The sequence below is a fragment of the Myxine glutinosa genome, chromosome 3, assembly GCF_964187855.1.
Source record: "Myxine glutinosa chromosome 3, kmMyxGlut1.1, whole genome shotgun sequence".
Classification (NCBI taxonomy): domain Eukaryota; kingdom Metazoa; phylum Chordata; class Myxini; order Myxiniformes; family Myxinidae; genus Myxine; species Myxine glutinosa.
In genome coordinates this window covers 49,698,549-49,716,767 of record NC_136263.1, presented here as the reverse complement: position 1 = coordinate 49,716,767, position 18,219 = coordinate 49,698,549, and the positions used below count along the sequence as shown (strand labels likewise).

The 18,219-nt window shown below is 44.2% G+C and overlaps 2 protein-coding genes across 2 annotated transcripts in view; one reads left to right on the top strand and one right to left on the bottom strand.

The window, feature by feature from the left end:
* The window catches only part of SNX14 (sorting nexin 14), a 776,643-nt gene that overhangs the window by 364,352 nt on the left and 394,072 nt on the right, over nt 1-18,219 (top strand). The window lies entirely within an intron of this gene.
* ARL13B (ARF like GTPase 13B) overlaps nt 1-18,219 on the bottom strand; it is a 104,174-nt gene that overhangs the window by 82,414 nt on the left and 3,541 nt on the right. Inside the window, exon 2 of the mRNA XM_078774026.1 lies at nt 9,462-9,535. Coding sequence (XP_078630152.1) covers nt 9,462-9,517 — 56 coding nt within the window. The 5' untranslated portion in view covers nt 9,518-9,535. The remainder of the gene's footprint in view (nt 1-9,461; nt 9,536-18,219) is intronic.

Here is an 18,219-nt window from a genome sequence, read left to right as displayed (position 1 = left end):
AAACAAAAATAAACATACATAACTTGTATACATAATGCAAACATTATTATGTTACACTGATCCAAACAATACAAACGTCAATGCAATGCTTGCACCTTTAAACTAAACAAATATTTGGCACTGAATTAACAAAGTCATACCCAACAAGCTAATCTGGCTATTCATACATAAGTGACAGAATGTGGGATACAGTCATATCATAGACTAGTAATACATTGGTGGAACAGAGCTGAAGCAAGACTAGTTACATTACGTCAAATACAGCCAGCATAGTAACAATATGACATTATGGAATATACTCAAGTTTCCATGCATGTCGTCTAATCACTATCAGAGTCATTGAGGGGGTTCCTGCATAAGTCTGCACATTTGCATGCCAATGTGCACCGCAATCCATTTTTCCTACAGTTGCACCTGCCAGTTAGACATGGACGGGCCTTTGAGGTACATGCACACGTCGCAATTTTGACACATTCTGCTGTGAGCCCTTCCTTGGTCATGAGACGGGGCATCAGCTGGTTGTCCTCAAGGTACCAGCCGGATGTTGTTGGATTGGGGATTCCTGGATTTGGCACATTGGCATTTCGCCACACAAGGGCTTGATGATGTGCCCTTAAAATGTGCTGGTGCAATGCATCCTCTGTTGGTGGCATGTTCTCTGGCTTTTTACCAACTTTTCTGAATTGGGAACATCTCAGCGCCTGGATTTCCTTTGCGTCTCCTTTCGGGTTGTAAAGACGGCAGACAAACTCCTCAGCCTTTGCACAAATCTCTTCACTTGGAACATGTGCAACCCCTAGCTGGGAGAGTAGGTGAGGAACTTCACAAAATATTTTCCATGCTGCCTTCTTTGATATGCCTGCGAGTTGACTGGTGCTGTCACATCCTGTAATGGCATGGAAAGCTAGAAGACTGTCCCTGACATCATCAGTGCAATCAATTTTGTGGCCAGCAATGTAGCGCCTGTATTTAGAGGTCCCTGATTTCATCCATACCTCTTCTGGCATTTGGGGCTGGAAGGCCATCAAAAGCAATAATACATCGGTATCACTACTGGTGATGACGATCCTCTCATATCCTCTAGCCTTTGCTTCCAGAGCATGAAGAATCATACGCGTGTCTGCCTCCTCTTGTGATGAACAGAGATGCTCCATGTTCCTGCCTGTGGAAGAGGCAGCCATGCCATTGTTTCCACCACTAACCACCAATTCCTGTGTGGCTTCATGTTCATGTTCAAGTAGTTCTTCCTTGAGAAGCTTTGTAAGAGCCACTTTGTTGTCATTGACATCCATGAAAGATTTCCATTGCTGTGGTAGCTTGAGATCTCTGTTGCTTATTTCACATCTAATGCCACGACCCTTTCCAACCCGCCTCTTTCTTGTTGCATCTTTGATTGAGTGCTTTTCATAGCAGTCAAAGACCACATCCACACAGTTACAGGGCTCCTTGAAGTTGTTTGACACTGCAGCTACGACCCTCTTGGCATAGTCTCCAAATGTCTTTGTGTCCTTTGGCTTTCCCAATGCCTGAACTAAGGCCATTCCATCAACAATTGTGCATGTTGGTGTGTTAGATGCTGGGGCATTTGCCTGAGACACACCATCTTTCTCTAGAAGAGGTAGCAACTGTGACTTGTTTGTTTGTCTGAGGGTCCCATCAGTATTGGCTAGAGCTAAAGGTACATGGCAAAGTTCTTGTGTGAGAAGTGAATCTATGTCAATATCTCTGCCTGCCTCCATGACAACAATCAGTCGTTGAAACAGATCGCGATCTGCTTTGACAATAGCAGTACCCTTTTTCTTCTTGTCCTTGGACACCTCAACAGCAAACATGGATGCAAATGTCTTCAACTTTTGTTTTGGGATGCTTGTGTGTAGGCTGGTCTTTTTCTCAATGAAACGCTCAGTCACAAAGGTACGGGCCACTTGATGTCCAACCTTCTCCGCACATAGCAGGTCCTTTTTAATTGCGGCATTTGCAATATCCCCAGTAGTGAGACATACAAGTTCCTCAGACTCTTTGTTGAAGACCTCAAATCTCTGAAACATCGACATCAGGCTTTGGACATCAGATTCATCCCTCAGCATCCTTGCTTTTCCAGATTCCTTGTGCACAGACTGGTCATCATTATTATCTTCTGTTACTCCGAGCATGTCCCTAGTTTCATCGGCAATCCTAGCTCTATCGATGTAGGTCAGTCCCCACCGATTTAGGGCAGTTTCAGAGCGTGTGATACCAATGACTCCTCCAGCGATTTTGCCCATCTTGTTGACATGCTCCAGTCCTTGATCATCAGGTACTTGGTTGAACTTTTGTGTGCTTTCCTTCACTCCGAAGTCCCCTTCATTGAAACCTGCCAACACCTCAGGCGCAGTGTGCCCCAGCTGATTCATATCTGCCAGGAACACACTGCCCCATCGCAGGTAGTTTGGCCGGTCGAAGGCTCCGAACCAGTGGAGCATCTCGCGAAAAGTGGTCAGGAACAATTCCCACTTGGCATCTCTGATGGCACGGGTGAACCTCAGGAGGATGCTCACAAGATGCATGTATTGCCGCCAATATACAAATGTGGCATTTGCCTCGTGTTCCCTGTCCATGTCTTCTATTAGGGCACTGACCTGGTAGGCCTTGGGCACCAGACGCCTCAGAGCACTGTAGATGGCCTCATCGTCTGCCTGCTGGAAAGCTCTCGAAAGGTCCTCTGATACCTGATTGATTTCTGCATCAATCTGTACTTCATTTTCATTCAGCCAATGTAGGATCTTCTGCCACAGAATTCGCCATAATGCCTCAAACACAAGCTTGTGGGCACGGATTGTGCGGTTCCATTGTTTCCCGTTGAGGATGTTCTGTGCAGTGTTCTCGCCATACACACCACTTTCTACCAGAATGTCCTTCAAGCCGGAATCTGCCATGTACTGTCCAATAACCTTGGTGAAATTCATTTGAATATGGAAACCACCAAGCATCACCACTAGGTTTTTGCATTTGTCTGGTTTGGCCCACTGCAACATCTTGGCTTTACAGTACAGTTGCTCATCAAAGGTAAGTACTGTATACGTTTGCCCTAGTGCAGCAGTCATCCTTTGGCAGTTTTGAATCACTGTCCAGATGGTGTCAAACTCATGTGCAGGCTCATTGATTATCGGCATAGGCCCTACTGTAGTCTTTGCTGGATTCACATCAGACACACGCTGGTTAAATGCTGTCCAGCCTGGAACATGCTGGTCCTCGGTGTGAGACTGACGTGCAAGGAGCCATGACACATCTATGGCCATAGCCTCAGAGATAACCTGGGCATCCGATTCCATATACCAATCAGCTTTCACAGCTACTGGAAATGTTGCTTCGGGTTTCTGGGTGCCCATGCCTGAAGGTTGAATCTCATTGAAATGCTCTGGCACAGTTACAGATCTGCTACTGCTTGACTTGACATCAGGTGCAATGGTCTTTTCGCCAGGTATGCTTCTTCGAAAGGCAGCAGACTGTGAGGCATGTTATATGTTCAAATGTTATAAAACATAAATTTTACATAAAGTCCCCCTCTAAAATAATACATCTTCAACTCATCAAGACTCTTTCACATACATGTGACCTATAGAATAGTAGTGCCTCATATATTTAGTATAAATGGAACATTTTAGAAGTGCCTCTGAATGAAATTGCAGTCTTATGGTCTCGCGCCACCAAATATTCTATGGCCATTTGGCAGCCATCTTGGATTTTCACTAAAGTGTGAAATTCAATTTTTATTAACACCTAATCACATAGAGTAAGTTAATTTGGACCTATCATGATGAGAAAAAGTCATACAACAATGATATTGGTTGGAATATGGAAATATTGAAAATTGGCACGTTTTGTGATTTAGGGGGTAGGGGTAGCTGATCATGCATAAAACATATTTTCTGAGAACTTGGGTATATTCCTGAAGATTTGCTAATGAAGAGGAGGGATCTGGGCAAATTTTAAAACTATTTTGAAAGAAATTGACCAAAGAACAACTTCACAGTATGCAATTTAGTGATTTGGAAAAATCAAAATGAAGGCGTTTTTCAGGCATATTTTTGCCTTTTTGCTTCAATAAAACCACTTATAGATATGCCATGCACCCCAATTTGGGTGAGGATTGTTGTATGACTATATGTTATAAGGTCATAACCCTAGAGACCTTTAAGACAGCCAGATATAAGTTCTAGAGCTCAAATATTAGAAAACACCAAAAATGTAGGCGGCCATTTTGAAAAATGGCCACAAATCTGGTCCAAACCATTTCCCAAGCTGGCAACAAGACTTTTTGGGTTCCTAGAGGTCTGGGCTTTCAGAAAAACATTGTTGCCAGCTTGTAACATGAGTGTACCCCTACTGTCACATTTCCTGGAAGTGCCTCCAGACTATTTCTTGCTTTGGTATTTATTAATCAACCTTTATCTATCTAGGGTCTGCATACATCATCATCATTACCCAACATCCATTACAAAAAACTTTTGCCACTTGCATCAGCATCAAATCAGAGCATGTGGTGCGATGAGTGATGTAAATTAACAACAATATTGTAATGACAACATAAACCTGCGTTTACTTATATCCCTCACAATAAATTAAGCAAAAGAGTTTTGAGGCTCTTTTTGTTTTTGGACACAGGTGTTCATGTTATGATTGAAGGGGGACCAAGCACATTAATCTGTGCACTCGAGAAGCAAAAATGACGCAAGTGGAAAACAGAGTTAACTTGTCATGTGACAACAACGTGGCTGTCTGAAAAGAGTGTGGAAATTGGTGACGATGTCAATCCAAATGATCATAGACAAGCTTACATATATGTTTTCATCATATGAGCAAAGTTCATGGAAAAGCAAGGTCGAATTGAAAGTGTGCAAAACATCAAGGAAATGTGCAAACAGGGCAAGAGGAAAGAGAGGATTGGAGGAAACACTGAAACTAGCAAATAAAATGGTTGTGTTACTAAAGGTTAATGTGGGGTAATTAAGATCATGGGAAATAATGGGGGTGACAAGAGGTGGTAGTGCATTGCTTGCTTAAAGCCCTAGAGGAAGAACGAAACAGAGCAGACTATGGGATGCGGTTCTAAAATTGAGGAATACAAGAGTTGTGGTGTGCAGTTAGACTGGATTTTGGAAGTTTAACCAGGAGGAAGTTTAACTGGAAGAAGATGTGTATCCTGGAGTATATATTGAGGGTTTGAGTACTGCGAGAGCAGAGGGTGTAATATTGGAGAAGAGGTGATGCAATACTCCATTGAGCTACGGACAAAGGCTTTGCAGACTGTGTAGCTCTAATTTTCCAAGGAAAGACGGGTCAACAGAAGATGACCATTCTACGGCTGGGTTTGGAGGCCAGCCTTGCTAGCCTTGTGGTTGGCCAAGGTAGGGTCATGGCTGATGATGAGGCCCGTAAGTTCAAGAGACTGAACCTCTTCCAATGGATGATCAAGAAAATACATTGGTGAGTTTGTCTGAGGATTCATCTGGAGTGATAGGGTGAGATTGAGATTTTCCAGGATTGAAGGGCATTTTCATTTATCAGAGCAGTGTATATTTGTTTCCAGGTCAACAGAGGGAGATGCAGCTGCTGTCTGCCTAGCAGAGGGATGGTCGCACGATACAACACAATTTGGAGTCATCTGCAAAAAGGAAGAGAGGGGTTTCCAGACCACTGGAAAGGTCATAGATTACATTTGCAGAAATGGCCTTAAAATGACTGTCGTACAGTGTTCTGCAAAAGTATTCACCCCCTCCAAAGTTTTCACATTTTGATGCTACCTTTCACATTATGTCCGAGATGGGGGCCAGTGTTCATCAATCAACAATATCCCGTTCCCTTCACAAAGCTGGCCTCTATAGACAGGTGGCAAGAAAGTAGCCATTACTGAAAAGGATGCATCTAAAAGCTCATATGGAGTTTGCGAAAAAGTATCTTAATGGTACTGCAGGCATGTGGAAAAACATTTTGTGGTCAGACGAGACAAAAATTGAACTTTTTGGTCTAAATCCAAAGCATTATGTCTGGCGCAAGCTTTTCTAAACACTGCACATCACCCAGTTAACACCATCACTACTGTCAAGTATGGTGGTGGCAGCATCATGTTATGGGGCTGCTTTTCATCAGCACAGACTGGTAAGCTTGTCAGCATAGAAGGGACAGTGGACAGAGCAAAGTACAGAAGAATCATTGATGAAAACCTGCTTGAGTCGACCATGAATCTGAAACTCGGGAGGAGATTCACAGTTCAGGAGGACAATGGTCCGAAGCACAAAACTAAAGCCACACTGGATTGGCTGAATAAAAAGAAAATAAATGTTCTTGAGTGGTCCAGTCATAGTCCTGACTTGAACCCAATTGAACATTGAAGGCGAGACTTGAAGATTGCAGTCCATCGATGATCCCCATCAAACTTGGCAGAACTAGAGCAATTTTCACGTGAAGAATGGGTGAAGATTTCATCATCGCACTATGCAAAGCTGGTAGAAACCTACGCAAAAATACTTACATCAGTCATTCCTACAAAGGTGCTTCCACCAAATACTGACCTAAGGGGCTGAAAACTTTTGCAACCAGTGAATTTTGATTTGTACATGTTTTTGCAGATATTCCTGACATCTAACCTCCTTCAACTATAACAGTGTTTAATTTTATCTCTTCAGTTATGAATAAAAAAAGTTCATTTGGAAAAAAAAAATTCTACATAATTCGTAATTCATCGAAATGTGGCATTATTGGGAGGGGTGAATACTTTTAAAGGCCACGGTATACAGCTTGTCATCTCCCACGCCAGATGAGCCAGCTCTTGCTGTGGGACGTTGCGCCATTATTCGACAAGTGCGGCCACTTCCAGTTGATAAAGAGGCAATGGGTGGATTTGACGATGAAGAGAAAATAAGTTTTCATGAACGGGAGAAAAGAAAAACAAATGGGTGTAGGCAGGTAAAATTGTGGGAAAGCCTGGATTTTGCAAGTTGAATTAGGAGGTAGCAAAGTAAAAGAACCCTGCAATAGCTAGTGTCAGTTGATGGGCTGAGAGAGCATATGCTCGACCAGGGGATAAATGGTTTAAAAAATAATAACAAGAAAGAGCAATCAGAGAATGCAGACCCTCACCAGGACGTGTTTTTTGTGTTTTTTTAAGGCTTTTGTGTTAAAACAAATATGGCGGCCGAACCACGTGACTGATGACGTCATCATTATTTTTCTTTCTCCACCAATTTATCCATAGATGACGCTCAAGAAATTTCATCCTGATCAGATGAAGTTTTGTACCTGTAGCATTATGACGTGATAATGGAGGAACCTATGACATCGGCGGGAGTAATGCATTCGATCGTGTCCGTGTGTGTGTGTGTGTGTGTGTGTGTGTGTGTGTGTGTGTGTGTGTGTGTGTGTGTGTGTGTGTGTGTGTGTGTGTGTGTGCGTTCGTGTGTTTGTGAACAAGATATCTGGAAAAGTTCTGAACAGATTTGGATGAAAGTTGGTGGGATGATTGCCCTTGGGATAAGGAAAAATTGAATAGTTTTTGGTGAAGCTCAGGATATTATTCCGGATCCAGGAATTTCTTGAAGGATTGTTTACCATTGGAAGACAGGGCTCTTTTTTTTTTACAGTATCTTCTATATTTAACATTGTGATATGAAAATAGTTTTCATATTTGTTGTAAATGTAGTTTAAACTCGTGGTTATGCGTTAGAGCGGTGTATTTTGTTAGCAGCGTCGTCTTCAAGGTTCTTTTTTTTTTTCTAATAAAGACATATTCTGTCATTTTAAAAACACCAAAGTGTGTATTAGTTTTCCCCGTTTCATAAAATGTATCGTTTGATACGTATAATGCTTTAAAACTGTTTTTTTTTTTTTCTTACCTCAGGAGAGAGATCAACATTTACCTCAGCGAATGTCAATCGTGGTGTCAGTATTTGATGAACTTATAAAGACTTAGGTGAGTTATGTGTGACAAGTATTTGCACGGGATTCTTCCCAGAAGAATGAGTGGTCGCATTAGCTTGTACGACTTAAAATGAGCGAGTTTTGTTTTGACGTTTGGGCCAGTTTTACATGTTGTATCTCGAAGGAATGAAACGAACGTTTTCCTGGCTTACAATTTTATTTGAAGTCACACATGCCTCAAAATACACTCACATATATAGAATTGAACGCTGAATCCGAAAATGTAAGTGAAATTGCCTTGTTTTTTTTTTAACATTATCTTCTATATATTCTAAATATATATCTGTGCAGTGTCTGTCTTGTGTTGTCTTGTCTTGTGTTGTCACTGAACTACTCCCTCAAACTTTTGTGAAATCGTACTATTCCAACTTGACCACGGCGGGAGTATGCGCTCTACTGAGTGGCGTTCTAGTTAACATATGTTATTCCCCATGGAGAGTTCTTAACAATGAGCCACGTCTCAACCTGAACACTCACTTCATCAATGTCTAGTCTGAAAGTACTCTGTCACTGCTCCAGAAATGATGATGATATATATGGTGTTAATCTGGTGTTAATTCAATGGCAGGACAGGGGCTAAAACTCAGGACCATAAGACGCCAAACCAGCCACCTTAACCGCTAAGCCAACACCAGGCTTTTGTGGTGATGATAAGTGTAACGATACATGTTACATGTCCGTTTTACGGATTGGGTTTCTTTCCTCAATAGCCATGATTTGTAATCACATGAATGACTAAGAGATCTCTGAACTGTGAACGCATATCTAGTTTGTTTAACAGTTCAAAAGTTGTTGCTTTATTACCCTCGCCAGAAGAGAGGGAGTTGCATTCGAGTCCGTTTGTCTGTGTCTGTGTGTGTTTGCACGGAATAAATATGATTTTCTCTGCAACCGTTGGTCCGATTGACAGGAAATTCACCTGTATAATTTTTTAATGATAATTATGACGTCATAGGTCATGCGGTAGGGCGCCATCTTGGAAAAACCGAAAAACTTTGCACCTCTATATCTCCGGAAGCGCTGCATAGAACAAATTTGAGACCTGGCTCATTGAAAAGAACTCTCCATGGGGAATAACACATGTTAATGATGATGTCATAGGTGCCTCCATTATGACCTCATAATTCGACAAGAACAAAACTTCATCCAATCAAGATAAAATTTATTGAGCTTCATCTATGGATAAATTGGGGGAGGAAAAAAAATGATGACGTCATCGGTCACGTGGTTCGGCCGCCATATTTGTTTTGACACAAAAGCCTTAAAACCACCAAAAACACGTCCAGGCGAGGGTCTGCAATCTCTGATTGCTCTTTCTTGTTTATTCCGCGAAGCGTGTATGATGGTCAGAACATTGTAAAACAAGCAAAGCTTTAAGGTTGAATTCATGTTATCAGAGGAGGGGGGAGGGGAAGTGAATATTCAGCAACATCAGAACTTTGTGAAAGTTTTAACCTTTTCACAACTCTCCATCGAATATTCATGTGCAAGAATTCCACACTTACTTGCGTGCCTGGCATGGACAGAGCAGACAGCAATGGTTACCCATCAGGCTGGACATGTTTCTGTTAACAACAGCCTGCGGAAATGTCACATGGAAGAGCACAATTCAAAGGTTGAATTTTTTTTTCACCACGGCACCAAACCTTTTGTATGTTTGCTGTTATACAGAATAAAAAGCATGTTCATGAAAACAGAGCAGACACATGACATCCACATCAAGCACAACTGATACGCTAAAAGAGGGCATCTATTTGTTACGTCTGCATGGTAGTCCGGCAGCTAAGCTAAATATAGCATAACAATTGTGCATTTTGTGAGGAAAGCACCAAATTTGGCACACTAGTAGACTATCATATTATGAAAAGATCTGGATATTGGGCCATCTCAGATTCAGAGATTTGATTTTTGCAAGATTTGCAGATTTTGCAGATTTGCAAGCTGAGATTGCAATGCCAGGGACGGCCGACTCCTTCCTGCGAGCTGCCCACGTCACCCGCACAAGAAGAGCTCATCAAATCACTGCAGCGGCACTGCACATCCTGCAACACCGTGCGTATGAACGCCACTGTATGACATATGCTGATGATGCAGAAGACCTGCCTGAGTTCGAAGACTGGTGTCACCAGAGAGAAGACATTCCCAACTTTCAGTCCTGGGCAACTGTGCTGGAACTAGAGATGTTGGTACTGGTCTCCGTGCGTTCTCTGCGGCAGGCTTCATTCACGATGTACCTTGATGCCCTGACGGAACTGGTCCCATGGTTCCATGCCTTAGACCACACACACTATGCCAGGTGGGTCCCTGTTCACCTGAGGGACACGGTTGCACTCCCAATGAAGCACCCAGATGTAGCCAGAGAATTCAGGGCTGGCAACTTCACTGTACAGAAGACGAAGAAGGTGTTCTCTTTGATCCCAATCGAATCGAAATCTTGCAAAAATCAAATCTCTGAATCCGAGATGGCCCAATATCCAGATCTTTTCATAATATGATAGTCTACTAGTGTGCCAAATTTGGTGCTTTCCTCACAAAATGCACAATTGTTATGCTAAGTTGCCCCACTATGGAGGGAGTTTGGCACAATGTTTGACTAGAACATACAGGGGGTGTTGGGAGAGTTGTGCATATTAATCACAATTGTCTATTTAAGTTTGACGTCAAAGTGGTTGAGATTATCAGTTATTCAAACAAAAAGAAAATAAAGAACAGAACACCAAGAAATTACACGAAGTAGTAATTTGCTAACCTTGTAACAAATATGAAAGAGTATCCTGTTGCAAATTTGGTGGTTGTACGATACGATATGTAATTTATTAGTTAGCTATGCTTTTTATGCCTCCGCCGACGAAGTCGCCGGAGGCATTATGTTTTCAGGTTGTCCGGCCGGCTGTCCGTCCATCCGTACATCCGTGATAGGTTTTCGTTACCGCGATAACTTGAGAATGGCTAAAGGCATCTAATTCAAACTTGGTACAGATATGTATATTGTATAATTATGTAAAGATTAACTGATTCGATTTTGGGGATCCTGAGGTCAAAGGCCAAAGGTCAGAGGTCATGTCAGGTAAAAATGTGAGAACTTGTGAACAGCTGAAGGGACCTAAATTAAAACTTTGTACAGGTATGTATAATGATGTAAAGATTAACTGATTAAATTTTGGGGTCAATAAGTCAGAGGTCAGAAGTCATGTCAGGTAAAAATGTGCTAACTTTGGCACAGCTGAATGGATTTAAATCAAACTTGATACAAGTATTATAATGATGTAATAATGTGGGCGGAGACATATCAGTCGACGTCCTGACGTTAGAGTGCCGTTCTCGTTTTCCTCTTGGAATAATTTGACTTATAAAAATGGAGTTTTTTGTATTTATGCAACATTACTGTGGCAGCTGACTTGTCATCATTACCAACGTCATCAAGTCGTTGTTGTTAAGTGTCGTTACTAACTTGTGCTGTGTCGGATTCTGTGCATCTGATGTTGTGCAAAAGAACTATCATTTTGGTTTCGAACAATGGTGATTTTTGTTTTTGGGTTGAGGACAAGACAGACGTGGTCTGATTGGATAATGACCCAGGAACAGACACATCGGCCAATGGCAGTCAAACAGATTTGTCGATTGTTGAGGCATAGCCATAAGGAGGGGTGGTATCTTTGGACAGAGGTTCAAACCCACAGACAAATAAAGTTTTGAGCGGAAGCCTGGAGGGTAGAGGAATCTGTCATCATGCCAGTGTAGAGCCTTGGCAAGCAATCAACATTTGACCAAAGTCCAGCAACATAGAGCAAAAAGGGTCAGGTTCATTGAGTTGTGGTGTCGAACAAGTCTGGGATTAGACATGGAGGAACGACCATGACGAGGTTTTCCAAAATATATATTCTAGCATTAGCATCCAGGACAATACAGCCAGAATGGCCAATGTATGATGCCACCCAAGACGGCAGCAAAGCATTTTAAATATTAAGCTTCCAGACAAGCTTGTTTCTTGGAATTACATCACATGTAAATTAATCACTTTTCTTAACATATTAAAAATCGCTGTCATTTTGCAGGCACGTTATGCTTTCACGAGGTGTGCGCATAAAGTGCATTTGGTGGAAAATGGCAACACAAAAGGAGATGGCATTATTTTTAATGATGTGGAACGTCAACAAACATAAAAGGCCAGATAGATGCTTCTGCCATTTCATGTCTTCACCACCACAAAAGCATGCACTTTGGCAATATGTAATGATGAAATGTGGGAACATGATGACATTTCCTGCAGCCATCCGTTGGGCCTCCTTCCCCTCTGTGTGGGTTGGGCTAGAAGCTTGAACACCCAAGTAGGTAAAATATAGATGCTCCATCTTGTGAGATCTCTTTAATATGTATGCAAAATCCAGTATCATGGAACAGGTAGAAAATAGGGGGGGGAAAAAGCAATATACGAGGGTGTGCTGTGTAACCCCTCCTATTCTCTTTCTTCAAAACAGGTAAATACATTCCAATGAAACAAAGTGCAGTCCGCACATTAGTTCTCCCCACCACTGGGTGCAAAGTTTTGTGATTCTGACACGATGTCTCAATGTGTGTGGATCACAGTGGTGATTATGTTGAGAAATAAATATGCACCATGGTAAAATAAAGATTGATGTTAGTACATGTCCTTGTTTAATTTGAATATCTTTACCTATTTTGAACAGAAACAATAAGAGGCTTACTTTTCAACATGCCCTCATACTAACAGTGTGGCAGCAGAAGAGATGCAACAAATAAGAGAACGAGGAGAGAGAGAAGGGAAGAAACCTGTAAGAAAGAGGGTTGGATTAAGTAGGCCTAAAATGCTGCATTGGGGCATTCTAGCATCCACTGGCAGATGAGAGGTAAGGATTCCATTGACAGAAACACCTGGCAAGTTGAGAAAATCAGAAATTCAGGTAGGAAAGCAGCCTTGGAGGCTGGAAACAGCAAGTATAGTAAACACGGCGGGATATCAGACTTGGAATATGTGACATATGTCCAGTCCTGACCTGTTGTTAGAGCTTTTGGGCCTCCAATGATTGCTGAGAGAGAAACAGCAGCATGTCCCTAGTATAGTGGCTGGGAATCCAAATTGATGGTGACAGATCAGGTTGGTTGAAAAGAGGAACGACGATGTTGGCAGCCACGATGAACACCATGACTTAGCTTATAATTGTGGATAAGCCTATTGGCCTATCATTGAGACAGTCCGTTTGTGCGTGCTTCTTATGAATGGGAGTGGTATTAGTTCACATGAATGCAGACAGGAAGTGGCCAAAGGATAAGGATAGACAGAAAAGCAACAGCCACATTGTAGGATCTGAGAACAGGGACATTAATGCCCACTGGGCTCGTCGCCGATGAAGAGTGGAGGCCGGACAGACCTTTCTCTAACTTCTCGCATATGAAAGACGCAGTGTCAGGAAGTCAGTGGTTATGACAGAATAAGGTGGGGACAGAACATGATGGGTTGGATGCATGAGATTGAGAAGCAAACCTAGAATTGGAGGATTCTGCCTTACCTCAGATATCGGTGGCACCCAGACATTATGGAAGGAGACTTGCTGGAAAGATTGGCCTTGTGGTGAACCTTGATGTTTTCTGCTTTGCCGAAGGATGGAAACACTTGTTGTGTGTGTGTGCTTTGCTACCTCCGCCACCGAAAGTGGACGCAGGTTGTTTTCACCTTTGTTTGTTTGAATGTTTGTCTGTGAGCAGGACATCTAAAAAACTTGTGGATGGATTGGGACAAAACTTTTTGGAGAGGTTGGATGTTTGATTGAATAGATTTTGGTGAGGATCCGGATCTGGATACTAGAATTTTTAAAGTGATTCTTCATCATTGAGAGCTGGGGCCAAAAACTATACATCGCATGATATTTCAAAAACTTGTGTATGGGTTATTACAAAACGAGGTGGATGAGTTGGTAAAACTTTGGTTTCTTTGGTTCAGCTGCGGATCTAGATCCAGCCATTCAGTGGAATACAAAACATAAACTGTTCAGCCTGGCAGAGGCATGCACTCTACAGAGGACCGTTCTAGTCCCCTGCTGTTGTTATGCTTTTAAAAAGGGTTAAAACTCCCTTCCCACTGACTTCATCTCCATCACTAGCCAATCATTTTGTTCTGCCTTTCAGGTTAAGATAGCAGGTATCTGTCATTTATTAAACAAATATGCTCCTCATCCAACAATTTCTTCCTCAACATCTACTACTAACTACATCCTTCTAATTGTTCAAATCATTGCCTACTTGTCAATCAAGATTTTGTTTATGTATTAAACAAAATTATGTATGTATGTACGTATATACTGTACATACATGTGTGTACATACACACACATATTATATCTATATATCTATATATACTCACGTGCAAAAGTAAGTACACCCCATGTAAAGTTTTGACTTTTACAACATATTTCAACATACAGCTATTTGATCTTCATTTCAACAACATTGACAGATAAAGGTGATATAACAAATATCATGAAACATTTACATTTTGTAGTCCATTGTATAATTTAAATTTTGTATAATATATATATATATATTGTTGCAGATCTCTCGAAGCCCGTCGACGTACAGAGGGGGGGTTATTCCCTTTTCCCCCTCGGGCCTTCGAGTCCACGAGGCCGAGTCGCCACTCCTGTAGCGAGCGTGCGGAAGGGTATCGGGTCGAACCCACACGTACCTTCGGTACCCACGCCGCCACGAGAATGGGGACTGGACCTCGCACAAGCCACGCTAATCGAATACGCCCGAGCGGTTTGCATATCACGTGACTCGTGCCGTTACTTTTATTGAACCCGATTGAGCGGTTTTATTCGTGCGATGCTGGGCCAATAGATGGAAATGATGGGAACGATCAAATAGAAGGAAGAACACAGGTTTATTTACAATTATACAGGGCGAAGAGACACAAAGCAGGCACTTAGTCAATCTTACTTAATCCCCAGACAAGGGCCCACTCACTCCCGCAGGGAAAAGAAGGAAGGACAAGTTCGCGCTCCAAACGCGCCTTGGCGGCGTTCGCTCCCGGACAGCTCGCCGGGCGTGGCCCTCGGATGTTCGCGGCACGTGTGCTGGGAGCGCAGGCAGGGAGACCGTGCGTCTGTGGCCCCGGGATGGATCGTCTTCACAAGCGCGTTATTCACAGCCGCAGAGCGCAGGGCACAGGGGGAGTTCGTGTACAGAGAGGGCTATTAACAAGCAACCGAATTCACTCGTGGCTACAACGTCTCTTTCTCACTGGGACTTGGTCACTGCTGCACTCGTAGACTGAGGGGCTGGGCGACTGGCGACTGGCAACCACACCTCTCACTCACTCTCTCTCGCTCTCACTCTGGGGTGGGGGGCCCGGGGCAGGGTTTTATAGCCCCGCCCCCGAGCCTTACCCGTATGTTCCAAGCACCTCCTCTCGCTGCCGTTGTGAGCCACTCCTCTTGAGCTGCGATTGGCTGCTCGCCGCCTACCGGCCACTCCCCTGCAGCTCCTCCCTTCGGCCTGCCAGTCTTGTTCCAGATCTAGCATGTGGCATTCTAGCCCAAAGAACACCTAACTCACTGGCCTGCTCAACGCATAATAACACAGTAACACAGGAAAGGAGACTACGCTTACATTTACTAAGAAATAACTGAACTAAAGCGAGGCTACATGTTGTGGTGCAACTACCCATGAGGGGGGTCATCCTTTATTCGCAAAACCGCAACACTACCCCCCCCTCTCTCACCAGACTCCTCCCGAGTCGACCCCAACAGTGGAACGACCGGTCGAGCCTGGCATGCAAATTTACCATTACTTTTAAATGTGACACATAGGTGTAATCCCCCTAGCATTTATTCTGACCCATGTGTGCGACATTTTTAACACTAGATATGTCCCCCCTAATGCGTTGAGCAGCTACTCTAACAGACTCACACCCACAACTACCCAAGTATTTTCGGAATTTCAAACTACACACATAGCCGGTGGGCACATTCATATATTTACAAGCAGAGATCTTAACTTTTATTTACAATTCTATGACCCAGGACCTGTACTTTAGAAAGAAATTGGAGGAGAGAAAAACACACTCATTATGGCACTTGCTGCTTGCATCTTGCATCTTTCGTCTTCTGTGTGTGGCTAACAAAACCGGCTGGCCCTGACCGGCATACAGGCCATATGAAGCATCAGGGCCATCTAAGCTTCCACATCTTCGTTCCTACCACACAATAGTAAACAATTGCACACACTTTCTTTTTATTGGCCAGCAGGGCCACTCTCCTGTGGTCCAACTGCATGGCATCAGTGCCACTCCATAAGTGGTCTGAAGGTGCAAGATGATTTTGCAGCAAGATGCTGCACAGCAGAGGTGCAAGGCCACAGGGCTTGTGGTCCATGAGTGTGACAAGGGTGCAGCAAAGTGGGTTTGGCAGCAAAGTGCTGCACAGGTCGGCTGCACAGATGTAGCAAGAGTGCAGCAAGGTGGGTTTGGCAGCAAGGTGCTGCACAGGTGTAGCAAGGACATGGCAGCAAGATGCTGCACAGTTCGGCTGCCCAGGTGCGACACGGCAGAATCGATGCTGCACAGTTCGGCCTACAAAATGGTCCTGGGGCGGGGAGGGAAGACGAAGCGCAACAAGCAAAACGGAAAGGACACAGTGGCACATGAAAAACAAGGTGACCAGGCACCACCATGCCTGGTGCGATGCTAGGGACGCCGTAGAGCGAGCAGAGCAAACTCGCCCCTCGCCGTCTGTACCCCCCACCGTCGGCTACACTACCCTAGCCCCCCTTGTATTTACAATCCGTCTCTATGTCTTGTCTCCCATATTCCCCTCTATGCCAAATTCGTCCCCAACTCCCTCCCAGGAAGGAAGGGATGGAACACAACAATGTCTCACTTACGTCATGATGTGTCTTACCGCTCAATCGGCCTACAGAGCCTCGGTGTGGAGCTCGTCCTCCTCGGTGACTGGCTGTGTATGATGCGAAGGGATTTCTCATATCCTAACTACTCTAGTGACATTACACTTTTAACTACCCGGGGTCGTACCCTGCCAATCGGCCTCTTTAAACTATGTGGTTCTAAGAACCCAAATTCCTATTGCCCACACTGTGGTGCCCTCCGAATTTGGGTCTCACCCCCACAAATTTTCACTCTGTGCCCTCGCACAATTTCGGGGCTGGGTCATGTGGCTCTACCAGCAGGTCTACTTACCTGCGCACCTCCACCACTGAAGCCGCCTCCCGAGCTTGCCTGCTCCTGCGACTACCTAACCGGGGAAGGCCCTCCGTGGCACTTACCCCCTCTATGCCCACCTTGGCATCGGGCAACCCGGGTCCTCTCCTGGGATCCTCGGGCCGCACTCACAACTAACCTAACCGGCTCCCAGAGCCTACCTACGGCCTCACCTGGCCGACAAACTACCAGTGGCGGTGTGCCCCCATAACCATACGCACCAATTAAGCCACACACCCAGCCATGTCACTGAATGCATCCTACAAAGCACTTCTTTCCATTACCCGCACCACAGGTGTCAATATCCATACAATTTACCTATGCCCTCTACCTGGCTTTACACTACCCCCCCCCCCCCCCCCCCCCGGGCTTTCGCGAATGGGTTCCACTTCCCCCATTCGATCCTTCGCACCATGCATTCCACACCAAGCATTCCACAAACTACTTTCACCCCTTTTATTCGCACACCACTTATGTTGCACACCTCAACACAATTCCATTTATCTCAACACAATTCCTCTCACACTACAACACAACTCCTTTTATTTTCCACACACCATTCCTCAAACACACAGCATCATCTATCTATCTAATTTCCCCTACTCTCGTGTTTCCCCGTCGTCCCTTTACACTACGCACACCCTTTATTAACATCCACCTAAACTCTCTACGTCCCCTCTACAGTCCAGGTGTCACTACTTAAATCTCTTGTCCCTACTGTCTTCTAATTCCCTAACATTATCCTAGCCCTCCTTCTGCTAGCTTCGGTGCCCCATGGAGGCAACCATTGCTTGCTCCTCAATGGGCCTAACACTGCCACCCCCCTAAACTAATGCTCATGCCCCCCCCACCCCCCGTGTGAGGAAGGGTGACACCACCATTCCCCCACGTGGAGTACACTTCTCTCCACAGTCCTCTACACTACGAGCCTCTCCATGTGGAGGTACGTGGTCACGGCTCGACCTCGAAGGGCCGAGCGATCCATGCGGGTGGTTGGTCACCTGTATGGGATGTCCATCCAGCATTTTCGAT